We start from the raw sequence: 27,174 nt of genomic DNA on the forward strand, positions 1-27,174 counted from the left end.
TCATTATGAACAACCACTTACTGGAAATGCTGATAAATGATAATGCACCAGTGTCTGTAGTCACTGGATTATCAACCCCATGAGTCATGCAGTCTATTCCCAGGGAATTCTACTTGATGTGCTCAGAATCCCAGAGTTTAGAAATACCACTTTCAGAACCTTATAGCCAAAGTTAGTCAGTTCTGAATTTCAACCACAAAACAGAGACAGTGCATCCCTTACAGAGCTACCATTCCCAGCACCCTTAGCAAAATACAATTCCCAGGATTCTTTGAGAGGGGAAATTTGTGCTGTGAATTGCTTTAAAAGTATAGTATTGATGTCACATAGGACTCCTTGGCACTGCTGATTCATGGTTCTTCCACATTAATTCTGGAAGCAGAATTAGAACTGTAGTTCCACACAAGACTGAATACTCCTGTATTCAGCAATCCTGCAATGTCTCTCCCCACAGCAGATGGAAAAGTATTCAGGCACTACTGATGTGTTAAAGGGAGATCAAAAACACGTTTATCCAAAAGCATTTGCTTTAACCATACCTACTCCCTAGAACAGTGTTCCTGCTCAGAAATAGAGATGCAATTGCAGTATCTGCTTTGTTTTAAAATCACCACCAACCTGGTATTTAAAAAGAGGTGAGGGTAACAGGAAAGACATTGTATAAATCACATTGGCAATAACTTCCCAAATTATTTGTAATAATTGAACGAAGAAATGACTACAGTGTGGAAGCAATTCAGGGCTGGCGAAGCCATAAAGCTAGGAGATAATCTGCTCTAGATGTTTAGTTGATACTGATCAGCCAGTGGGCATACGCTATCTGCTTTTTCACACAGCTGGCTTCCATCCTGGTTCTCTTTGGGAAAAAGTAGAGTCCTTTGTGTTTGGCTAAGCTTCCTCTATTTTTGAGTCTTGGGGAATGGTTGTGACCTCTCCTACCCTTTCCATAGGAACAGACACAATAAGGTAGGAGGAGGGGAGCTGGGGCTAGAAAACTGTCCATGGGCCCTGCTGTTGGTTCCCCTTATTATATCATCCCCACAACCCTTATTATAATTACTGCAAGCTTAAGACATGAAGGAGGCTTAGAAAACTAAAGGAGGTAGTGCAAAATGTTCTTATAACATGGAATTGGAACCTTCTGTCCTCCAGTATGCACTGTGAACTCCACAGCGTCTCAACGGATGCATAAAATGAAATGATACAAAAAAGAAAAAAAGACTCTAGATTTAAGTGCCCTCTGAAGTATAGGGGGAAGGGGGGGAGGGAATGATATCCTCTGTTTTATTGTGTGTACAATCCATTATTGAACAATCAAATTCAAGGCTTTACCCTTCCACATGTGGCATGCATTACATGAGAGTAAAATCTGGCTCAGCCCTTCAAACGTGACAGAAACAAGTATTTTAGTCCACGGGCCTTCCCATCCTACACATTTGTATTTCAGCAACTGACTCTAACAGTGTCCAGAATGACAGACTTAAAACCTAAGGTTAACTGGAAAGTAACATAATTTTAAACGGATGGGTTCCTGTCTAAAAGGAAACCAGGGGAGAGAGAGAGAGAGAGAGAGAGAGAGAGAGAGAGAGAGAGGGGTAGCAGCACATCTTTTCCTGAGGTTCTGCAACACTAATTAAATCAATCTTCCATTCCACAGATAATGGAGTTTATTTGAGCCACTTGGGGACACTTTATATGCTTTTAATTTATCTGTCCACTTAGAATATTGAACTAAAGAAAAGTCTTGCACTAAGAAGAACATGATTCATGAGCAACATATAGTCTCACAAAAATGGGGAAAGGGCACATGGCTTCTTCATTATCCACTCCCATTGGTGGCATTTGATAGGTGAGTTGAGTAGGAGTATTGCAACTAAAATAGCAGTATGAAAACAAAATGTAAATATAGATCAACCAGTTCGGGAGGATGTGTGAGCTGATCTAGCTGTTTATTATTGAAGTTTTCTAGTATAAATGGTAGTGCTACATCTGAAAACCAGACGTTATACTGAAAATGCCAACCTTCATTTATAATGGTTCTGAGCTCATCGTGGAATTCATGCACAGAATAAAATGTTCGTGTTAAAACCTAGGAGTTCTACCTTTAGAATTAAATGAATTACAATGCTGCTGCAATCCATTCATACCTGTTGCCTGAGAACTTCCATTTGCATTTTCATCTCTTCATGGCTGCAGTTCATATCCTGGGCATTTACAGGAGTCACATGCAAGGGGGCACTTTGATTTTTCAGGGCATCCTGAAGCGCCTGTAGCCAAAAAGGAAGAAAAGGGAAAAAAAGTACTTTACACATGGAGTTCACTACATAAAAATCATTGCTTTTTAAGCAGTACAATCTTCATTTGCCTTCCTAACTAACATATTTATAATCCCTAGTAAAGGTTTGGGAATCTGCGTCACAAGAGGAGTTCTCAAACTGGGGGGCAGCCCCCCATTCCTTGGAGGTGCAAAGACACCTGAAGAGAAAATGATATTACGGTCTTGAATAAATGGGCAGCTTCCACCATCCCCAACACACACAGCAAAGATATGTGTGCATCTGTGGGTTCAATCCCCGCCCCCAGTCCCATTATCCCAACCTAAAGGTGGTAGAATATTTAAGCACATTTATGCCACTTTAATAACTATGGCTTCCCCCAAAGAATTCTGTGGTGTGTAGTTTACTCCTCAGAGAGCTATATTTTCCAGGATTCTTTGGAGGGGAAATCATGTATGCTAGTTTTTTTAAGGGAGTCAAATACCTCATTTTCTAGCTTTTTAAAAATACTTAGTGTTAGATTAGTATTATTACCACAGTCCAAAGACTTTCACAAGGCTGCATTCAACTGCATATTAGAATTTCAGCACGTTCGCCTGCAGAGCCCTTTATTGTGGTTGGGCTGGTCATGGCAGTGGAGCCCACACAACAAGGGAGTCCTATGGTACAGTCCTATGCATGTTTACCTACATGCAAGTCCCACTATGTTCAATGGGACTTTCCTCCCAGTAACTGTGTTTGGGATTGCATCCTCCATTGAGAAGGGCAAATTCAAAAAGGTTGAGAAACACTTTCGCGAGAATTTCCCCTACTAAGCACACCCTTCTGTGCAATTTTGGCTAAAGATTAGGCTTTAAATATGAACTGAATTGAATTTCTCCTCATCCCTACTTAAGATTGCTCTGTATTTAGAGAAGCTTTTATTTGATTTTGAAACTGGTCATAGCAGAATGCCCTGAACCAAGAAAAATCAGCAATGTGAAGTACATACATCTGCCCCTGATATGCTGACTTTAACTGATAAATAGAACACTGTGTAATTCTTTATAGCAACTATAAAAGAAAATAACTCTCACATACATATGGCCAGCATATTATATCATTAAAATCACATTAGGCAACAGTACTATTTAGGCTGCAATCCCAACCCCACTGGTTAGGATTCTGCTCTAAGTTATCAGAAAACCAAACTCCTAGTCCTAGCTGGGCAGATGAAGCTCATCAACCTGGAAAGGTAGCCCATCTAGGAGGAGGAAAACTGATCTGAAACCTCCACTAACTTGCAGGTTATCTTCAGAAGAAGAAAAGACTGAGGAGTAAAAACCCTACACAAACCTGGAGTGGGTGGTGCTTGTACGCCTCCTCCCAACAATTCCTGCAGCTAAGCTGGTGCCAAACATATTGCTCTGTTTTCCTTTTGACCACATCAGTGAGGCCAAGGGCAGGGTCTTGTCATCTGGGCAGCCCAGGGCCTCCATACACACTGCCCAGCCTTTTGTGCCCTGGAGAGGTCGCTCCAGTGCTGCTAACACAGCAGTTTAACTTCACCCCTGGATATATACTCCATTGCCTCTTGAGACAGACAGATGCCGACGCAATGCAGTCCTAACTATCTAATTCCTCAAAATTAGAAGTAACTTGGAAACTGATAGCTTTAAATTAGGCATATTATTGTAACTAATCACAAATGAGAGGAGGAATGGAACTAAGGCAAAACAAAAAACCCCTTATATTCTAACAAACTCAAAGTGCATTTACATTTAAGAGTTCCTCTAATTGGTTCCAAATCATAACCTGACTTCAATATGTTTTGTTAACCATGCAATAAATGTGCACGAGATCTCATTTGGCTTTTCTTGTTACCATGTGGCTTACACCTGTGGAGATGACAATACATTTGCGTGCTGTATTCAAGGCTCTCTTATCCAAAGATGACCGTATGTCATCTTTTCTTCTTGATGAGGGTTGTTTCCCCCACTTCCAGATCTCTCTTTTGCCATATGTTAAGCCTCCTTGCCAAGGGACGTGGGTGGAGCTGTGGTCTAAACCACTGAGCCTAGGGCTTACCGATCAGAAGGTCAGCAGTTCTAATCCCCACGATGGGGTGAGCTCCTGCTGCTCGGTCCCTGCTCCTGTCAACCTAGCAGTTCGAAAGCAAGTCAAAGCGCAAGTAGATAAATAGGTACCGCTCCAGCAGGAAGGTAAACGGTGTTTCTGTGCACTGCTCTGGTTCGCCAGAAGCAGCTTAGTCATGCTGGCCTCATGACCCAGAAGCTGTCTGCGGACAAAACGCCAGCTCCCTCTGTCAGTAAAGCAAGATGAGCACCGCAACCCCAAAGTCGTCCGTAACTGGATCTAACAGTCAGGGGTCCCTTTACCATTTTAAGTCTCCTTGCCACTTGAAACATGTCATTCTTTCAGCACAATCCTGGACATCTATTTGGGAATCAGTGGACCAGGTAAGTGTGCACAGGATTGCACAGCAGGAAGCACATATAAACTTACCAGGAAGTACATATAAACAGACATGTAATGGATTGTGCTGTAAATGTATCAGTTGCCCTATGGATTCTTGTAGACATGTTTATATATCCAAATAAACATAATTTTATTCTAACACTGAGTAAGTTCCTATAGCAATTCTTTAGTCAGTCACTGTGATGTAGTGGTTAGGGTACTGAACCAGGAAATTGGAGACCAGGGCTTGAATTTCCACCCAACAATGAAGCTCACTGGGTGACCTTGGGCTGATGTGCTCTAGGCCTTCTTGTGAATATTAAATGGGAAGGAGGAAAACTATGTATGCCACCTTGAGCTCCTTGGAGTAAAGACAGGATATAAAAATTAATTAATTAATTAATTTTCCTGCCCTATCCAAGTACAGTGGTACCTCGGGTTACATACGCTTCAGGTTACATACGCTTCAGGTTACAGACTCTACTAACCCAGAAATAGTGCTTCAGGTTAAGAACTTTGCTTCAGGATGAGAACAGAAATCCTGTTCCGGCGGTGCGGCGGCAGCAGGAGGCCCCATTAGCTAAAGTGGTGCTTCAGGTTAAGAACAGTTTCAGGTTAAGAACAGACCTCTGGAATGAATTAAGTACTTAATCCGAGGTACCACGGTACTGTAAGCTGCAACAATGACAATGAGGGCACGGTATCTCCACCATACTGCTCCACCACACTGGTAGTTCCCAATTACTTCTCAATTCATGATATCATGAGAGTTTTGCATTCAAGTTAAAAGCTTGAAGTGATCATATCCATAGGTAAACATCTGGGTGGTGAGGAGGCATTTAAGATGTAAATGCTGAGGTGTTTTCTATAACTTTCCACTAGTGTGCAATGAAAAAACTAGTGTTGGCAGTTTTGCCACCCTCAGATTCTCACAGTTTATGTCATGACTCAAAAATATTGGGTTGTAAATAACAACAACATGCTTCCTGAAAGTCATTATTTATTTGCATGCTAGCCTATGCTAGCATTTCATTTTGTTTCTCCACCTGTAATTAATTGCAAGATTCAAGTGGACCAGAACTAACATTTTTATTTTAATGACAGTGTATTTTTCATGCCTGAAGTTTTGTGTTTTGTCGCTTAGCTTAAAGCTAGATAGAACTATTTTTCAGAGAAATGTGTTTCCTCAGGAAGTGTTTGTGGTTTACCAGGAGATAGGGTTAAAAGGAAATACCCTCATTGCTTTATGTAGCCTCTCTTGGTGGAAATATGCTTTATGCCTCTCCAGCAATGGCCTTCTGTCCTTCCTTTGCAACATTTTAGAAGCTGGCTATACACCTGGAGTATCCAGCCAGGGCTGGTTTGTGTGCAAAAGCTCGGTGTGGATCTGCATGTACAAACAGCTGCTACTTGTATGATTTTCCTTTCCCTGCTCCAAGAACTGGGGTGTGATGCATAGCCCCTGTTGAATACTTTAATTCTGCCTATCATAGTTTCAAGATGGGGGGAGATGGATTTATTATTCCTGCTTTCCCTTCCCCAAACAACTTATTCTTGCTGTTCTGAGTATCTAAGTAGGTTATGTGCACCTACTTCCAGCTGCTTAAGATGCAGAGATTTGGATCCGGGCCATATTCTCCAAATAATCAAGAGAGACATACATCATCCCATTTCTCTTGTACATGAGAGACAAAGCGAGGTAGAGACACAGGCAGGGGGAAACCACCATTTTGGCACACAGTCTCTTGAGTACAAGGCAAAAAAGTGCAGCTAAACTATAACATACATGGGGGACTTGCAACAAAATGTTGCAGCACTGAGTGTTCCTGTTCAATATTCCAGTCCATATTATTTATTCCCTCACCATGCCCTAGTTTTCTGTTTGTTTTCACCCTTTCAGCAGTCCTCCCACACTCCTCTTCCCTTTGGGCTTAAAAAAATTATCTGTATACTTCAAGTACTGTATACAGATAATCTGCCTCTTGTGTGAGCGCACCACCATTTGATTGCATAAGGACGGCAGTTCAGAGAACTGAGATGACGGTTAGTAGATATGATATGATATGATATAAAATACAAATCAGAATTTGTGGCATTCAGAAAGTAAACATAAAAAGTAGGAGCTGAGGGGATTTAGTTGCACTTTACCAAACAGCTACAATAGGCAGCAGTGTCTGGAAGGCCACAGATTCCCTACTTCTACTCTAAGATATTTACAGCATTTGTTGCACCCTGCAAAATCAGTTAGAACATAAAAAGATCAGCTGGATCAGCCTCTCTCAGGGGCTGAGAACACCTTGCAGCTCAGGGACCACATTCCGTTCCAGTGACTGCAAGCCAGCGGTGGTCAGGGCCAGAGCCAGAAGTGGATGGGAATGACTCCTACTTTCATCCAGTAGGCAACATTCCAGCCACACAGAAGCCACAGGTTTCTACAAACACAAACACACCTTACATCTCTCCATCTCTCATCAAGATGAGTACAATTCAAGGAAACAATCCAGCAAGGAATAAGGACGCGAGGAGAGTGTGGAGCATAGCCAGAGAGAAGTGTGGCTTGGGGAGAGGAGACATGATCTGGACAGTGTCCCAAGAGCCAGATATAGAGGGCTGGGGAGTTGCATTTTGGAGGTTCCCCATCTCCTCCAAACTTAAGTCCAGCATTCTGTCTCACAGAAGCTAACCAGATGTCCATGGGAACCCACAAGCAAATGCATTAGCACAACAGCTCTCTCCTGTTTGTGTTCCCCAACATTCACATCAATGCAAATGGTGTTTCCTCAGAGTAAACATGCAGTAATGTAGGTTGTTGTTATAATAGTCTTCACGTCACCTAGAGTGAAGGGGGGACAAACTACAAGCTCGGTTCAAACATGTTTCCCCCTACCAAAAAAAATCCCTCTTCCTGACCTGGTTTCTCCTTAAAAATCTCATACACAAATGCACAGCTGCTATTTGCCACTGAAGGTGCTACTTACTACAAACAGCAGCTGAGGGAGCAAATAGCATTAGGGATCATTTTCAGTGGGGTACTGGTCTAGCCCCCAATCTGGACCAGCAGCATAATAAGGATTGGGGCCCTGCATGGCTGCGTTTCTTTTAAAATAAAGACAGCCACCTTAAGCATGCTCTTTGAAAATAATGTTTTCGTGTAATTTTATTACCTTGTGTTCTCAGAAGCTATTAGTGCAGCAGGTGACAAAAAGAATGCTCACCAACTTTACAATCAGTAGCTGCCAAATGGATAAACTTCTTTACCTGAGCAGGTAAAGATTTCAAAGCAAAGAGATCAATATTCTGAAACAAGAATATCCTTACCTTGTTAAGCCGACTTATTTCACGTTCATAATGAATCTTCTTCGTATTTGCTAAGGAGGTTTCTTCTTTCAGAAGTCTATTCTCTTCCTTTAGGATTTTTTTGTCTCTCTGGAATGTGAAAACACATAGATTGTTGATAAAGTGCAGATGGTTGCATTTTTTCTTGGTCTGACAGATGTGCTGTATTTTTTTTTATTATTCCAAGGAAGTGTGCCAAACTTCTCAGGAAGAAAACAGCAGCAGAACTGATGGATAGCTCATCCCAGATACACTAAAGTCTGATGAAATTCTATTGACTACCTTTTGGGCTCTCATGTGGCACATATAGGTCATAAAACTGCATGAGGTAGCTGAAGAAATATAGAGTTTACCCCTTCACATCTATAAATACCACCCTGAAGGCCTTGTTGTTGGACAATGTGTCTGTCAAGGAGGCAGCAGAGGTCATGGTTAGAGCACTAGAGTAGCCCCACAATCCCCAGCCAAAGGAATGACATCTTAGAGGGGGGATTTAATTGTATTTTATCTTGATTTTTTCCACCCTACAGTTTCAAAGCAGACAGCACTTACTGGTGGGGGGGGAACAAAGCAGGATGAGATCCCCCCAGATTTATTTGAAATATTTCTGGCCACCCTTCATCATATGATTCCAGGGTAGGTTACAACATAATTAAAACAAGAACAATTCCAGACACAAAGTCCAGACAGTTAAGAGGAAGTAAAAACACAGCATGAAAAGTTATGGGTGAATCTCACAAGTGGCTATTCCCCAATTGTCTGCCCTTTCATGACACCAAAAATCAGCTGCTTGAGGTGGACCCCTCATTTTGCCTAATGGTAAAACTGGCTGTGCTTCAACGACAGCTTAGCCTAAGACTTTATCCAACTTGAAATGTAAACGGAATACTTCAGTTGTCTCAAAAGGCAACTGACTTCCGAGGTCAAGACCTATAAATAAATGAAACTAAGAGTCTTAGTCACTCCAGTGATACCTGCCTAACATCAAATGTGCCTGATTCTGTAAGAAAAAGGGTAGTTTCACTCTGTCTGAAAGACCAATCATCTGATATAAAATAGATTAATATTTTGTTTTTGAAAACCAGAAATGAGGAAGATACATTTAGATGAAGTTAGATCAAAGGTCTGTATAATTAAAGCTATGGTTTTCCCAGTAGTGATGTATGGAAGTGAGAGCTGGACCATAAAGAAGGCTGATCGCCAAAGAATTGATGCTTTTGAATTATGGTGCTGGAGGAGACTCTTGAGAGTCCCATGGACTGCAAGAAGATCAAACCTATCCATTCTTAAGGAAATCAGCCCTGAGTGCTGACTGGAAGGACAGATTGTGAAGCTGAGGCTCCAATACTTTGGCCACCTCATTAGAAGAGAAGACTCCCTGGAAAAGACCCTGATGTTGGGAAAGATGGAGGGCACAAGGAGAAGGGGACTGCAGAGGACGAAATGGTTGGATAGTGTCTTCGAAGCTACCAGCATGAGTTTGACCAAACTGCAGGAGGCAGTGGAAGACAGAAGTGCCTGGCGTCCTCTGGTCCATGGGGTCACGAAGAGTTGGACACGACTAAACAACAAGATCATTTGTCTATATAGCCCAGTATTGCCAACTCTGGTTGACAGTGGCTTTTTGGGGTCTCAGGCAAGGGTCCTTTCCCATCATGTGCAATTTGATTTATTTTCTTACATTTATTTTCTGTTTTTCTTTCATCATGCAACCCAAGCTAACATACATGTGGTTCCCATGTCACCTGTCCAAGACACTGACTAGACCCAGATCTGCTTAGCTTCAACAAGGAGATGGTTTCATGTGCCTTCAAACCACACTTGAAATAATAGAGACTAAATCTGGAACCTTCCATATACAAAGTGTGTACTCCATCAATGGACCATGATCCCTCCTAAGGCCACTGATAAATGGCTTCTCCATTGCAAATGCTTTTTCTACCTCTACTTAGTCAAAATTTTAGCATGCAGATTAGATTTTCTTATATTCTAAAATTTTAATTCACATATTCCTGAATTTATGGCCCTTGGGGAGTTATGGAGAACCCTGCTGGATCAGACCAAAGGATCTAGTGCAGCATTCTGTTTGCACATGCTTATGGGAAGCACATAAGCAGGACATGAGCACAATAGCTCTCTGATATTTACCTACAAAAGCCTCCATCTGTTTGGTTCTATGCTACTTAGAAAACATTGGGGGGGGGGGATCAGTGAGATTGCCTATCCAGCAAAAATTCCCAGGATGTACAGAACAACTTAACATCTCCCTACTACTCCAGGATGAAAACCCAGATGTCACATACTCAGTTGCTAGATTTTGCACTCCATGATGGATATTCACTGAAGAATGGTTTGTGTCACAAACCAGACCTAAACTGAAGGCCCATATTGCAAGACCTGTACCCCTTTAAGTTTTACTTCTTATAGTTGTTTTAACTGTGTGTCTATTAGTCCTTATGCTCTTACAGTTGTTTTGACTGCGTGTTTTTTATTTGTTTTTTTCTTAGCTCTTATCTGTTTATTATCAGTTTTTATTCATCCATTATCAGTGTTTAATCTCGCATTTTATTCACATGTTTTATCCTATGCTTGTTTCTTTGTCCTTATTTGCTCTTACAATTATCGTTTTAATTCCTAACCGCTACTTTATTATATGTTTTTCCTATGCTGATCTGTGACTGTAATAAAGTTCATTATTCTTCTTCTTCAGTGAGATTGCAAAGCTCCTGTTATTAAAGAGTTGGTTGAAACTGTACCCAAGTGGTAGCTCAGCGTATATAAATGCAGTGCTCTTGGCATTTTTCTGTCTTGAGAGACAATGGAGTGCTTCTCCAGGGATGAAGTCTGGACAATCACAGCACCTGCTGTGGCTGCAGAGACTTGTAACTGCTTTCTCCTGAATTGTTTTTGCTGCATTGGCAGCACCAAAGTGACCTCTCTGGGGTGCAAGCCTGGGCAGTGCATATGAAGGTCTGCCTCTCGGCCTCGCTGATAAGGTCCAAAGGAAAACAGGGCAATATATTTGTCACCAGCTTGGCTGCAGGAATTGCCAAAAGAAGGCATACAAAACACCATCCAACTGCCTTAGGGACTCCACTCCAGACTTGGGTAGAGTTTACTCCTTAGCATTTTCTTCTCCCGAAGAAAGGCAGTGGGTATGGATTTTTCCTCAGGGTTTACCCCCGAAACCTTTCTCATTAATGAGTATAGCTGCATATATATAAATGCACACATAGCATCTATAGAAGCATTTGTTCTCTTTTTCTTTGTCTAAGAGTAACACAAACTGTCAGCTAGATAACTTTTCTACTGCTTTTCTACTTTTTCAGTCATTTTTGAACTGCAAACACAACTTTAACTAGAATACTAAAATCCCCACCCGCACGCTGGTGAGAGTAAAACAACAGTTTCCTACCATTTCCTGTAGGAGGCTGTTTGTAGTCAGGGCTTCCAGCCTTCTACACTCCTGCTGCATTTGGTGCCTTTCTTTTTCCAGTTCCTTGACACTCTTCTGCATTGTTTCCAGTTGTGCTTTCACATCTGTGACCTGCAATGTGAGACAAGGATAATTGAGGTAAGATAGATCCCTTTCTTTCACTAGGATGCAGTGGCTGGGCAACACAATGATCAATGTGGGAATGCAGGGACCACCACATGCTGTAAAATACATTTCAGGACAAATCTGTATGACTAAGCTTATGAGATTTAGAAGTCAAAAGCTGATGAGCCTCTGAAGCTTGTGATGAGCTGTCCCCTGGGGAATGATAAACCTATATAGAAAAGGGGGGGAAGTTAGCTGTGCTGCATGAGGGGAAATCCCTGATCTAAATCTTAAATCTTACTTCAGGTAACTAAAAAAAGAAAAAGACAAGTCACTGATTCTTATCTTCAGCCACTGGCCCACATTCCTATTGGTTATATAAAGTTAATATTAGCCAACCTTACAGGACTGTTGTACAGATTATTGAAATGCTGTGTGCAAAGTACTTTTAAAACTTGCTAGATCACAGCTTACTAGTATTATTTTTATGTTCTAAAACACTAACCTTTTCAGACCCAGAACTCAGCTTCACTCAACTTAAACAGAGGACTAAAGCAAAGACCAGATAACCTCCTGAGTTCACAACCCCATTCATAAGCAGCAAACATTTTGGGGATGGAAATTTGGGTGGATGGGACAGCTCAGTATTAACATCAGTATCATGGTCCTCTCTTTCTCATTACCTTTGGCAACAGCTGCAAGACTAGCACTTTCCTTCCATAGGTCCCATTGCCATTTTCTTTTCTCCAAACTACCTGAACCTAGCATCATTTGGAGTGGCCATTTTACTATAGTAGCCACCATCTTTTACCCCACAGTGCTGCAGGGCAATGCCAAATCCATCTGGAGACCCTCTTGGGTGTTAAGATCAGCAGATGCTCAGGGTGGTGGAGGCTCTGTGGCAGTCCCTAAATTGTAAAACTCACACCTCACCAAAAATGCATCCGACATCTTCACCATACAGTTTTCATTATATGCTGAAGGTGCACATACAAAGGGAGTGGGGGAGGAAGACCACTACAATTAATGGTAAACAGTGCCATCTCTGAATTTCACTCCCTAACCCAGGCATAGCCCTCCAGATGTTTGGGACTACAATTCCCATCATCCTTAGCTAACAGGACCAGTGGCCAGGGCCGGAGTTTGCCTATGCCTGCCCTAACCTGTGGTATAGTGGTTAAGAGCAGTAGACTTATGGTAGACTTCCGGGTCGGCGCCTCCGGTAATGGCTGAATTCCTCTGATCGGGAGGAATTTGCCTCGTGGAAATCTGTGTCTGGCCGCCACGGCGAAGGCGGAGACCCACTAAAAATCACAGGCGGGTGAAGCCTGTGAACGTGGGATTCAGCTGGCACCTTTTGCGCCTCCCCCACTCGCGGGGAAACCTGGTTTCGGGGTTCCGGAGCGACGTGGGGTGAGTGGTGCGGTGCTTCGAATTGACTGCTTCTTCCACGGAGCGAAGCCGCATAGCTGTTGCCAGAGAGCGCTGACTTTTTCCTGTGGACAATTTGATCTTAAAGCAACTACCCGTGAGTAGAGCGGAGAATTGGATTTTCAAACGTCTTAATTTGGCACCGAAACGGGGAGGTTCAAAACAGGAAGTCCGCCTCCCCCTTTTGTAAATAGACTAAAGCAAAGAGGCTGTAAGGTAAAGTCTTGGAAAGCCTACTGTAAAGGACTAAATTTCCATCGGTAGAAAACATCAAACCCCCCTTGGAAGCAGGAGAAGAGGGGGGAAGTTTTGGATTGTGTGTGCCTGCAGGAGAGAGCGAAGAAAGTTAAAATACCACCGCTCCGAACCTGGAAACGGGCTGCTAGTAAGACTGACGTTTTTGGATTGTCCATTGATAGTGAATAGAATGTTCGCTGACAGCTAGCTAAATAAGAGAGATACATTGTTTCCATCCTCTCCGTCTGCTCTTAAGAAGGAGTAAAAGTAACTGAAAATTGAAACTAACTTTATTGTTTGAACTGTGTTTAAAAGGACTAATACAAATAGAAACTGTTTCCCTCTAGAGGAAGCCTTTGAAATTGTTACAAGAGTTGAGCTGGGGGAATTTCCAGCTGTAAGATAAAAAGCTGTGAGATTTTGGGACTGACCTTGAATCAGTTAAGAATGTTGATAGAAGAGGCCTTAGTGGCTGCATAGAGTAAGATAAATGACTCACTGGAACAGCTTCACAAGAAGCTGGATTTAAGTATAGAAAGTATAAATAATTTGGGACGAAAGGTGAACATCAATACAGAAACTATCCAGAAATTGACACAGGAATCTACTTTGACATGGCAAACTGTGGAGAAGGCTAGGGAGAAAGCTGTTGCCATTGAACCTAAAGTAACACAATTGGAGAGAGAAAGAGTCCCAGCCTCACAGATGCAACTTGATGATTATAAGTTGATGCCTGTTATGATCGAATCTAAAGAAAAACAGATTTTGAGGATCAGAGCCCTGCCTGAACTGGAGAGGGAAGGTTTGATGGACTTCCCCATACAGGAATTTGCTGATTTTTGGAACCTGGACTTGGGTCAAGAAGAGACTAAAATTGTGAGGGCCTTCAGACTTGGAAGAGGAGGGAAAAAAGAGAAGAACAAAATAAGAGACTGTTGGAACTACCAGAAGAACTTAGAAGAACAACAGTCAAGAGAGGAAATTTTTAAAGACGGCCTGAAATACCTTTTGGATCTTAGGTTTAACTATAGAGATTTGGTTGCCCTGTCGAGAAGGAATAAAACCATCTTTAGGAGGGAGTTTCCCCGAGATCTGCTCTTCAGCCTCAAAGGAAGGAAAATAAAAATAAGATCAGTAGAAGACAAAGCAAAGTTTTTGTATAAGTACGAAGAAGACTTGCAGAAGGGACTTGGAAAAGAGTTAAGAGCATCGGACAGAAGATTACCAGGTTGATGAACTATATGGAATTGGCGGAAAGGACTGGCAGAATCCGAGACCAGAGAGAAGAGACGGTGGAAGAAGATTGGAAAAAGTTTAAAGACTATTTATAGAAATAATGTAAAATTAATGAGTGTTAGAAAAATGTTGGAATGAAGTTATACGGCTTTAGTAGAAATGTTATAAGGAATTAAGTATAAATAGATTATTAGAGTATTAAAGGGAAAATAAGGTTAAAATATGTTAAGACAATTATATGACAGAAAATAGAGGAAGATGGAAAGGATTTGCTGAAACAATTAATAGAAGTGGAATACAAAAAGGGAGGTGTGAGGAGGTCGTTGAAACAAGTGAATGAAAGATAAGATATTGAAATGGTAAGATGTGTGTTTTAAATTGCTTTTGTTTGGTTTTGTTTAGTTTATTGTGTTAGTGTTGTGTAATGTTTATACACTGTATTGTATTGTTTTCTTTTTTCTTCTTTTCTCTTTCCTTTTTTTTGTAGTGTTTAAAAGTAATAAATATTATTTTTTAAAAAAAAAAAAAAAAAGAGAGCGGTAGACTCGTAATTTGGTGAACTGGGTTCGCTTCCCCGCTCCTCCACATGCAGCTGCTGGGTGACCTTGGGCTAGTCAGACTTCTCTGAAGTCTCTCAGCCTCACTCACCTCACAGAGTGTTTGTTGTGGGGGAGGAAGGGAAAGGAGAATGTTAGCTGCTTTGAGACTCCTTAGGGTAGTGATAAAGCAGGATATCAAATCCAATCTCTTCTGCTTCTTTGGTCATCAGAATTCACTATCCTCTCCAAAAGACTGCAGCAATCATCACCTCAAACCTACATCAGATGCACTTGCTAGGTTTTCAAAAGCAGTACTGTATATGTTTTTGTTCCTTGCCCACCCTTTCTGCTACTCTACCTTCCCCTTCTTAAAAATTAGACTAGACAAAACAAAACAAATTAAAAGTATAGAAAGGTAGCCTCCACTTCTGTCACACTTAAATAGAAATTTACCTTTTTTCCATACTGTTGTTTCATTCGCCTGAACTGTTGATCCCATTGATTGTTCACTGCCAGCAGCTGAAATTATTAACTAATTGTGTTAGGTACATTATTTATTCTCACATTACAAGTGTGAAACCTGCAGTGGTCTTATATTTTAACCTTGGAACTGGCATATTATTTTAGAGATTTCATTTGCCTTATTTCCTGATTCTCAGAACAGGAATAAATATTTAAATTTTAATTTTAATATTTAAATTTTAATTTAACCAAGTAAAATAATGCTCAATCAGCCATCAAATTCTTGCCTGAGGAAAAACATTTCAGAAGAAACAGAGGACAGGACTTTGGTAGATTCTTAAATGTGGGAAGTTTCAAAGCTGCTGTGAGCTGTGACCTACAGGGCCTTCCCCAACACTGGTATTTCCTGAGATATGCAAGAGTCATTGGAAGAATGTGGCTCCTAAAGCATGGAAGCCTCAGGTCATTTGAGGTTTTATTGATTATATCTGCTTCCAACCTCTTAACTGCACTACTGACAGCTGTTTTGTATTACTATCAAAACACTTACAATAAGAATTTGTCCCGTTTGCCTTGTATGATATATAAAGCATAGGAATGAATGCTAGGGCAAGAATAGGGAGTGGCAGCTGAGTCAGGCTTAATGCTGTGGAAATGCAAATGTTAAACACAAGACTTCCTGCAGGGATTTCTAAGATGAGCAGACTTCCCTCACAGCTCTGAAAGTTTACTTAGTTCACAGCAGCATGAAATGTGCTTCTTTCCCATCCTTTATATATACCATCATGTCAGCATTCCAGACAGGACAGCCACTTAAAACACACTACCAAGAAAAGGGGCAAAAGAGGTCACAGATTTGCATAACATTTGCATATACTAATTTATATGTATACATGAAAATTTAGAGGGAAAATATCAATAGAAATACATTACAATACATCATAGTGGGGAGACCTAGTGAACTGTGTGCCTGCTCATTCTGCCTTTTAGGTGATGTCAATAGGCAACTTCAAGGCGCAATTGCCTTCTTAAGTCTCTATGTTTTAAACCAGACGTGTACCACACAATACTTCAAATAGATGGCTACTTCAAATAGATAACTGTACAGGTGGATATATGCCTCCTTGATTCCAAAATCTTTTTTTGTCAACATGTGAGGCCAAACCTATTGGTCATAATGTGTAAGGAAAGTCCAGCTGAGCTCAAAGCTGCTTCAAAGACCAGGTTTTATTATGGCATCTATATCTGATACATTTTACATGTACATATAAACATGAACCATAATTATGCACACAATTTTCAACCACATGCATGATGCAATTCATGCATAGGAGAACCAAGATTAGCCACTGCTTCCTCCAGAAAGATTACAGTGGTACCTCGTGTTAAGTACTTAATTCATTCCGGAGGTCTGTTCTTAACCTGAAACTGTTCTTAACCTGAAGCACCACTTTAGCTAATGGGGCCTCCTGCTGCTGCCGCGCCGCCGGAGCACGATTTCTGTTCTCATCATGAAACAAAGTTCTTAGCCCAAGGTAATATTTCTGAGTTAGCGGAGTCTGTAACCTGAAGCGTCTGTAACCTGAAGCGTATGTAACCCAAGGTACCACTGTAATGTGCATTTACAACAATGAATTTACAACCCAAAACTCCAAGTGAACAACGCATTGCAGTGCATCAGCTTGTCCAAAAAAATGCTTAAAAATTACCTCTTGCCTCTGTTTTTCCAATGATTTGATCTGTTGTTCCAGTACACCTACTGGCATCTTCTTTGTCAATATAAAGAAAAGAAAACATATGCATATTAGGTACTGTTTCAGTGTAAATTAGAAGCCCCCTGAAAAATGTGACTTAAGCAAATTATGTAAGATTCCAGAGTGCACAGCAATAATAGATATATAATATCAGATACTTTTTATATCTTACATTAACAAAGAACAACCTTTGAAAAAAGAAAGAAAAAAGACTTTTTGATTTCATTGTCAATAGTTAATTATTATTTTTAAACTTATTGTAGCAGGAGCTTGTGCATCTTTTCATAGTAGGAAGATAAAAAAGTTCTACATACATGACAAAGAAGCAGAGAAATCGGGGTGCCTTTAAGCCAGTACCCTAGGTAACCTCTAGGTTAGAGTACTGCAACAATTACAGCCCGATACAAGATACAGTATTACTGGTCCTAGCACAAAATGAAAAGTCCAATTGCCACAGACACGTATGTCCAGCCAGTGCACTCCTTTACCTCTGTCAGGCTGCTTGAAATTCTCTTCTCATCCTCCATGCCCACCTGCATCTGTCGGGCGTTGTGTTCACGAAAGGCCTTTAAAGCAGATGAAGGAAAGTAAGACACATACGTTGTGTGGGAGAATTCATTCAAGACAAGAAGAAGGCCACTAAGACTTCACAAAAGCATCACAGAAAACGCATCCATGTCTTTCTCTCTGTGTGTGGAATACAGCAAGAGATGGAACTTGTATTTGAATCCTTCACAGACTAGGGGGCTTCCCAAAATGTCTCAAGTTGTGAAGCCTATGATTCAGGTGAAAAGATAGCCGGCTGTTTCTTGTGGTATGTAAACTACAGCTTCCTTGTTGTCACCCAGCTGTTCTCTGGGAGGGGAAGCTGTGCAGACAAGAAAAGGGGAGTAAACTGACTAGGTCACACACCCCTCCCTCCTGCCACTGATAAGCATTTCCTCTTGGATCTCCCCCCCCCCCAAAGTGTCCTTGCACGTTCAGAGAACTTTTCAGATGGGATGTTAAGACATACTGTATATTTGCCCATGACAGGGAAATAAGTGAGTCATGGTTTATGTAAAATATGAGCAATGCTTCCAAAAACAATTGGGAAGGAAATGTCCGACATAATGAACAATATGTACCATGTAGCACAAAACTTATACAAACTGGGTGTGCAATTTTTTTTGCCCCAGTTAAACATGCATAAACATATTCTGCCTCTTCAAATATTTGCTGGCTAGTAACAAAGTAATAAAATAGTGAGTTCACAAGGAAATAAATCAAGGTGTGTGTTCCTATTAAGACACAGAATTCTGATTTTCTCATTACACTAGTAGCAAGTGGTTGGCAATAATTTCAAGTCACATATAATTGTTAAAGTAGTTAGAAAGTTCTGGGTTTTAGTAAAGTTGGCCTTTTACATTCCTGTTGTTGTTGTTTTTGCAGGCGTAGAGGGTGGGAATCAGAGGATTCAAATGAAGTATAAAGCCTTAAATCTACAGGGGTGGGGTAGGGAAATAATGATTGGTAGGTTCAGGGTGTGATGTCAGAGTTGGCCCATGGCAGGGAAAAGAGATAAGGATCAGGCCCACTGGGCCAAAATTGTATCCTACCAGACACAAACAACTGAAGGTATTTTCAACAAGTTTTTCCACCAGGGTGAAAAGGTCTTTGTCCTAGGTGTTCATTTTCTTCTTCTTTTTTTAAACTGCCCGTAGTTTTCTTTCTATTTATATACTTTCAATATAGCTGTTTTTATGGCATATCTGTAAATCACCTGGGACACAGGTAAAAGGTGATTCATAAATAAATTAATGATAACAACATCCAGTGGCGTAGAGTGGGGGGTGCAGGGGGGGCCGGCCGCACCGGCGCAACATCTGGGGGTTAGGGTTAGGGGGCGCAAATCCATGGGTTAGGGGGCGCAAATTACTTGCCTTGCCCCAGGTGCTGACAACCCACGCTACGCCACTGACAACATCAAAAACCTGGTGGAGGGCAAAAATGATGTATCAAAAATGAATGGAGCTTGAAAATATATGAGTTTGGTATTGAATATTGATAATTTTTTAAAAGGTCCGATGTTCTCAATTCATTTCACTTATTATCATGCATTATTGTTAAGCACCAACATATAATATATTAAAATGTAAACCATGCTTTGAGAAATACCACGACTTTATGGGCAACCTGACCACTCATTTGATGAAATAATAGACTTTTCTGCAGCTGAATCCCAGACATCTGCGTGACAACTTAATGATTAAACAGTGATTTTACTTTAGAAACTAATGTTTAAGTCAAAACATTATAATATAAACAAGTAAGTGCAGTTCAAATCAGAGCAACATTAAACTTTTAAATATTCAATTTCCCCATTTTGGTTGGCCCACATTCAGTCCCATACATTTGGGCTATTACTCAGTACACACACCCATCACTTTTAGTATCCTTGTCTGGCTCAGTTTACGGTACCTCAGTTACACCACAGTCAAATTCTACATTTTCAAACCATTGTATGTTTCTTCTTCATGGCAGCCTTCAATACGACCTGAAACCTATATGGCACCTAACTCAGGCTGTTTACACACTATACCTTTAAAGCACATTTGAATCACTTTCTTTCCCTCACAGAATTCTGGGCACTGTAGTTTATAAAGGGTTGCTGTGAATTATAACTCTGTGAGGGGTAAACAACAATTCCCAGAATTCTTTGGGGGAAAGAATGTGCACATTAAAGGTACAGTGTATGCACAACATAACCCTCACCAGAGTGTCTGCTACGTCCTCACGCACTCCATCCTTAGACTATGTTTAAATGCAGACTCCATGTCTTCACCACCCACCAACATATTTCCTCCTCTTCCTCTCCCAGCTGCCACCCTTCCTCCTTTTTAACATATAGCTTGATAAAAGGCTCTGGAGAATTTGAATGTTTGCACATTGTTTTGTGACATTTTGGTTCGCCTACTAAAGTGTTGCCCTGATATAGATTTTGAATTGAAAGTCAGTGTTGGTTTCTCCCTACTGTTACCTAGGTAGGTTTAACAGACAGGAAACTGAAAAGGTAGAATACAGATAAAGAAAGCTGTGGTAATACTTTTACTTCTATGGTATAACATGAACAGAAACCTCCTTCGTGGGCGTGTTATATTGCGAAGTATATATATAGTTCTTCACACATTTAAAATTGCACATTGCTGAAGGTGGGTGGGTTGTCAAAAGTGTGAATTGAGTAACAAGCATTGTGGACTGTACATGAATTCATTCATCCATTCAAAACTTTTATACCCAACGCTTCAACACAAAGTTTGCCCAGGAAAAGTATGTGCTGGATTTTAGGTTCTTTCTTATCATCTCTGCATAAGTAAGTATCTGAGGAATCCCCATCAAATCTACATTTATCTCCCTCTAAGTCAAAATAATGAAACAAAGCTGTGAAAAATGGCACATTCACCATTGCCGTCCATATTAGTTAACATAACTAAAAGAATTACAAAACAGATGTGATTTAGTCAGTATGTGCAATGTAAGATTGCAAAGTATGTCAAGAATGAGAGGTAGATGAAAGAAAGGAAAAAGCATGTTCATGCTATCCAGACAATGCATGACAGGAAAGTCCACCTTAGGAAACAAAGCAGGAAGACTGGACATATAAGGTAAAAATATGTAAATGTTTGCAATGAAGTGCAGTGACGCTCTTTACTCAGAAAGGAGGAGTGGCATGGAATGCACTGGAACAGCAAAAACATATCAAATTAAAGTGCAAACTAATGCTCAAAGTGCTTCTTCAACTTTACAGTATTTGCATAAACTGTCAGAAGCGGTTTCGTCATACTGACCACATGAGCCAGAAAGCTGCCTGTGGACAAACGCTGGCTTGCTCGGCCTGAAGCGAGATGAGCACCATACCCCATAGTTGCCTTTGAATGGACTTAACCATCCAGGGGTCATTTACCTTTACCTTTATCTTAGTGTTTATTTAATACTTTTCCTGAATTCTCAAAGTATTTCCACATCTATTATCTCTTTAATGTTTACCATGACCCTATAATGTAGGTCTAACATTTTTTCCTCCATCTTAATTTGCAGACGCAGGATATCTCAGAATATTTGCCATTGTTTTCCTGCAGCAGCAGCATTTACAGTATTGGAGTGACTAAAAATGTATTATTCAACCTACCCTAGCATTTTGTAGGAAGTTGCACTGAAAATAGAAGGTATGAGGAAGGTGCCCCTCTGGTCTGCTCAGCTCTGGACTGGACTGGTGTTGCATAGAGTACCCAGGTACAGAACTATGATCTAATTCATCCAGGTCTGGTCCACCTGGTTCCCCCAACCAGGTCTCAGTTATACAGACCAGCATGCATGGAGCAGCATGCCCTTATTATGTACCAACCTAGAATTCAATAACAACAACACGAGGCCACTGGGCACAATGGATGAACCTCCAGTGATACCAGAGGTGGGAAGAAAATCAAATGTGGATATTGGTGAAAATAAAATAAAAAATGCATTATATTAGGGAAAACTGCCTTGCAAAAAAAATGTGCATATTGGGCAATGTGAAACAAAAATTTCACACAAAAATGCTAAGAAATTTTCATGAGATTTGTTTTGAAATAAATTTGCAAAGTGGAAATGTGGAAAACTGAACTTAAGACTGGAAAAATTAAAAATAGAGAGAAACAAAATTGACAGATTCACCCATCCCTAGTTGTAGTGATATCCTTCTTTTTAAAAAAAATCTGAAGAATGGTTTTTTTTATTTGAGCCAGAATAGTTTCCACTCTGTTAAGAAACATGTAACAACTATATCCACTGCTGCACATCACCCAAATAACCTTTTTACATTTTATTTTTGGCTCTTTCTATGAGTACACAAGGATGTGGAATGGCAACTCAAGCAGTGCTCAATATAGTTGAAAACCTTCATAAATCTTCTTCTGGCAGTTTTCATATCATTGACCTAGGAGGACATTTCCACTCTCTCTGACCAAATTCATATGAAACACAACCAACCACATCAAAGTATTCAGAGAACTCATTTTACAATTTATGTTCCCTTTTAAGATTCCTTCCTAAAGTACAGACACTATGTTCCAAGCAAAACCCATGATCTTCAGACACTTTTCATATGGGCGCCCAAGTTCTTCTCTGTCTTCTTTCATCTCTACAAGCTGGGCTCTGCCTTTCATTATCATTTTTGCATTGAATCCCTTCCATTTCCAGGATTTCTCAAGTCTTTCTCTTCCTTGGGCTGTATTCCTTTCTGATGAAGAATCTGCATTTTTATAGCTGACTTTTGCATACCCTTGTTGTAAGGCAGTACTGAGCTGAAATATGTTGATCATTTGAAGCAAAGTGAGAGGGTGATTCTCCCCCCCCCCCCGCCCCCACTAGCTTGAAAGAGAGATGGCCATCTAGTGGCTCACAAATGACATTTAAGTTTCCCAAAGGAAACCCAACAAGCTTAAAACGGCACACTACCATGTCCCCTGTCTCACTGTTACCTGCTCAGCTTCAAATTCAGTGACCAGCTTCTAAGGCTCTTTCTGAACATGGTTTCAACAGGTATGTTGGTGTTAACTTTACCCATCATATTTCTAGGCATCTTAAGATGCTGGTGCATGGTGCCAAAAAGGTGCATTTGTGGAACTGTTTAGAATCAAACCAGTAATTCATCCTAGCCAGGGTTGCCTCTCACCTGTCAGTATTTTGTGGGAGGGATGCAATCGCTTACCAAAAAATGTGTGTGCAATTCAAGTGGATGAAGGTTGACCAGTGCAACATATCTGCTGTTTTTAAAATTGCATTTTTTGTAGTTAGGGAAAGGGGAAATGCATTTAAAAGAGTAGGATAAATGAGTGACTGATGGGAAGACATATAACATATGCACAAGTGAACCAGGATGAAGGTTCAGTAAAGGGTGGGCATTGCATAATCCCCATGTACGATGTGTGTAAGCAAATCAAGATGAATCAAGGTCATCTGGAGGAGCCCCGGGATTCCAGAATATTCTCATTGAAAGCTGGTATGTCCAGATCTACTGGACTAAGAGGATACAAGAAACTCTTGGAAAAGGAAATATGTTTTGGGCCTGCTTTGGATGCAACCATATCCTTATGGATGTGGGGAGGTGTATCAGCCTATACAGCCAGTATGGTGTAGTGGTTAAGAGTGGTAGACTCGTAATCTGGTGAACTGGGTTCGCGTCTCCACTCCTCCACATGCAGCTGCTGGGTGACCATGGCCTAGTCACACTTCTCTGAAGTCTCTCAGCCTCACTCACCTCACAGAGTGTTTGTTGTGGGGGAGGAAGGGAAAGGAGAATGTTAGCCGCTTTGAGACTCCTTAGGGTAGTGATAAAGCGGGATATCAAATCCAAACTCTTCTACATTGTTATCTTCTAAAGTTTGAAGATTTATCATCTAATGTTTCTAAGGTTCCATGTACACAGACAAATAAGATACCTGAAAAGCCTTAACAGCATATGTCAGGAATCAAACATCATATGAGAACAAATGTGCTTTTCTATTAGAGGAGCTTTCGAATAGAGTTTGCTTGTGTGCGTCTTGGAGGGAAACAAAGCTGACAGCATTTATCTTGTTCTCATAAGGATTGATAGCTGAATCTTCTCTTCAAGTTATACAGTGGGCTTAACTTAAGGATAATTAAGATCTCTACGCCCCAAGAAAGGACTAGGATATCGCAACCCACTGTAATGAAAAACCATTACAGATGCAATTACTGGTGCATGAAGCAGATGTTCACAGTCTCATTAGCTTCTCACAGCAGATCACAGTCATGTGGTACCTTTTAAGCCTAGTTTTATTTTCCCTGTGAAGATCTCCTGGTTTGTATAAAAAAGGGGGAAGGAAGCAGAGGGAATTTGTTTACACATAAGTCCTGAAAACAGCTTTGAAAGAGCCTTTGGGTTACAAGATGTCAGTTTATGGGATGTCATATGAATTCTCTGCTTCAGAAATTGTAAACATTATAGAAAGGCATGCAGACCCACTGTGCTCCCAAATGGGTTTGCGAAAAAGGGTCTCAGAAGAAAATCAAGAAGACTCAGATAAACACTCCAGATCCCACCCTCAAAAACATGCAGCGAATTGTGTGATTCACCTGCCTTCTGAGGGAAATTGAAGGCAGCCAGGTATTTTTGTTCAGGCAGAAGACAGTACAGGTTTGGTTTGGTTTGGTTTGGTTCCCCCACCCCCCAAAAATATAATATGTTGTTAACTTCTTTTGAAGCAGATAGGAAGTGTGTTGCTATATGAAATCTGATCTAAGTGAACTTCAAGCACACAGGGCATAGCACATAACTTTTGCAATCTATTAAACACTTTCCTCCATATATATTTTACTGGATTATATTCTCTCCTCCCCACCTATTTTGCATTTCAATTTATACAAGTTATAAATAAACTGGCCTCTGTTTAACTTCACATTTCTTCATTCTAATCTCTTCTGCTTTTTTAATATCTGAGGACTGAATGTGCAATTTTCAGTTATTTCTGAGTTTAAAGCGATGCCTGAGGATATTCAGCATATAACTGGCCCAATTTATATATCCTAGATTAATATGCAATCTGGAACACAGCTATACCTCATTTGTCATACTTCCTGAATATTGTGTCACAATAAAACCATTTTTAAACATGTGCACTGTATTAAAAAAAATACATATTTTAGGTTTAGATGGCTGCAAAAATTCATAATATAGGCTAAAATATGTATTTTAGGTTAAAACATTTTGGATTAGGCCATTGGCCTGATCCAGCAAGTCTTCTTATGTTCTTATGTAAAAGCTGTCTCCTTGTTTACTTTATGTATACATGTTTTTGCCTTAAATATAAACATTGTTTCTTTTTAGAGTGAAGTACATTAAAATTTGCCTTTAATTAAAAAAGAACACTTAAAATAAACAGAAGATAGTAACAACAACCACTTTGTACCACCAGAGGGATAAGAAGCGACCCAGCTGCATCAATAGCTGTCAGGGGTAAATAGATACAGAAGGGAATCAAGGAACAATTATTCATTTCTTTATCTAAATATTTATGTCCCACATTTCAACCCCCAAGGTGGGTCATGACATCAGTTCATAGAAATGCAGCAAGCAAGCAAGCAAACAAACAAACAAACAAGGCTAAATCTCTCCTCTCCAAGCCATGCATTAAAGCCAAAGAAATGGGGGTGAGGGTAAGGAAATAAACTAAACCAAAGCTGCGGCAGTACAAAAAGGATTGAGCATTTATCTAATCCATTTTTATCCCAAACTTCAGGACACTTTGCCCTTCACAACAACCCTATAAGGTTGAGCTGAGAGATAAAGTCTGGCTTAGGTTTGTTCACTTAGCGAGCTTCATGGTTGAGTGGAGATTTGAACCCAGGGTTCCCTGATCCTAGGGCTCTCTCAAATGACCTCTTTTCATCCTGATTTGCTTCTACTAAGTTTGAGTGGAATACTAATGAATGCTCTCTGGGCAAAATGGCTGCTGTTTCCCTTCTCTTATACAATTCCATTTAAAAAGAGTTACCTGAGAACCACTGAGAAGAGACATGAGAAATATAACATTGTGAAATGTTCAAGTATGTAACAGCATTTTAGTCATTGTGTTGCCTTGAAGATCTTTAGGTGAAAGTGCCATGTTTTTTAAAAATTACTTTCTGCATTCTAGCAATATGTTGCTTCTTATTCAAAATATCATACATGCTCCATGTATTGGTTTTTCAAGTTTCTGGAACAACTGGGCTCTTTTTCTTCTGGGAGAAGAAGAAGAAGAAGAAGAAGAGGAGGAGGAGGAGGAGGAGTTTGGATTTGATATCCCGCTTTATCATTACCCTAAGGAGTCTCAAAGCAGCTAACATTCTCCTTTCCCTTCCTCCCCCACAACAAACACTCTGTGAAGTGAGTGGAGCTAAGAGACTTCAGAGAAGTGTGACTGGCCCAAGGTCACCCAGCAGCTGCATGTGGAGGAGAGGAGACACGAACCCAGTTCCCCAGATTACAAGTCTACCGCTCTTAACCACTACACCACACTGGCTCTGGAGAGAGGTAGGAATACATGTGGTGTTATTTATGTGTCTAAGACAGAGATGGGGACCCCATGGACCTTCAGATGTTGCTGGATTACATCTCACATAACCCCGTATCATTGACCAAGCCGGGGCCACAATCTCCCCATCCCTGATTCATGTGATAAGGTCATACTTTTGCAGTGATGAGACTGACAACTGTATCACCTATTCAGCCAGAGTGCCAAGATGAATAACCTTTATTCCAAGAAGAACTCCAAGCCACACCTGAGACCTACCTTCCTGTCTGCCACAGAAGGGAGAGAAATTGTGCAGGTGCTGCATACCTCAAAAACAGAGAACAGAACAAGATGGCCCAGCACTGCCACTATTTCTAAAAATATGAAATACCAGTGGGATAGCAATCTTGCCATCAGTGACACTGCTGTGTTAATTTTGAATCTCTGGCTTTTGATCATAGGCAAATGAGTAGCATAAAACTGGTGTATCACTGCCCCATGAGAAAGCACTGATGTGGTCACGATGGCTTAAAGTCCTGAAAAGTAATGACATTTCATACAAGTGTTTCCCCTAAAATCAGGAAGCAACTACAGAGGGGAGATATAATGAAGTGTTTGTTCCCATCACATAAGCAATAAAGGAAGTTGTATACAACGGCACAGTACAAGTTGTGATGATTAAAAGCAGCTTGTCAAGAATGACAAAGTGGAAAGAAAGTTGCTTACGTTCAGGGGATGTGAGCTGCTCTCCAGCTTCTTACAGGACTCCCAAGCACCACTCTTCCCTATCAGAATCCTTATTTCATCATCAAGCTCTGTGCTGTTGCATCTAGTTAAGGAAGAGGGAAAAAACGCTTTATCTTCTGAAACTGA

The 27,174-nt window shown here is 40.6% G+C and overlaps 1 protein-coding gene across 1 annotated transcript in view; it reads right to left on the reverse strand.

The window, feature by feature from the left end:
- TNIP3 (TNFAIP3 interacting protein 3) overlaps positions 1-27,174 on the reverse strand; it is a 65,315-nt gene that overhangs the window by 24,689 nt on the left and 13,452 nt on the right. Inside the window, exons 2-8 of the mRNA XM_079990569.1 lie at positions 27,028-27,130; positions 17,758-17,835; positions 17,225-17,299; positions 15,507-15,572; positions 11,485-11,616; positions 8,052-8,159; positions 2,148-2,267 (exon numbers count right to left, since the gene is read on the reverse strand). Coding sequence (XP_079846695.1) covers positions 2,148-2,267; positions 8,052-8,159; positions 11,485-11,616; positions 15,507-15,572; positions 17,225-17,299; positions 17,758-17,835; positions 27,028-27,130 — 682 coding nt within the window. The remainder of the gene's footprint in view (positions 1-2,147; positions 2,268-8,051; positions 8,160-11,484; positions 11,617-15,506; positions 15,573-17,224; positions 17,300-17,757; positions 17,836-27,027; positions 27,131-27,174) is intronic.

Source organism: Podarcis cretensis, assembly GCF_951804945.1.
Source record: "Podarcis cretensis genome assembly, chromosome: 9".
NCBI classification, from domain to species: Eukaryota; Metazoa; Chordata; class Lepidosauria; order Squamata; family Lacertidae; genus Podarcis; species Podarcis cretensis.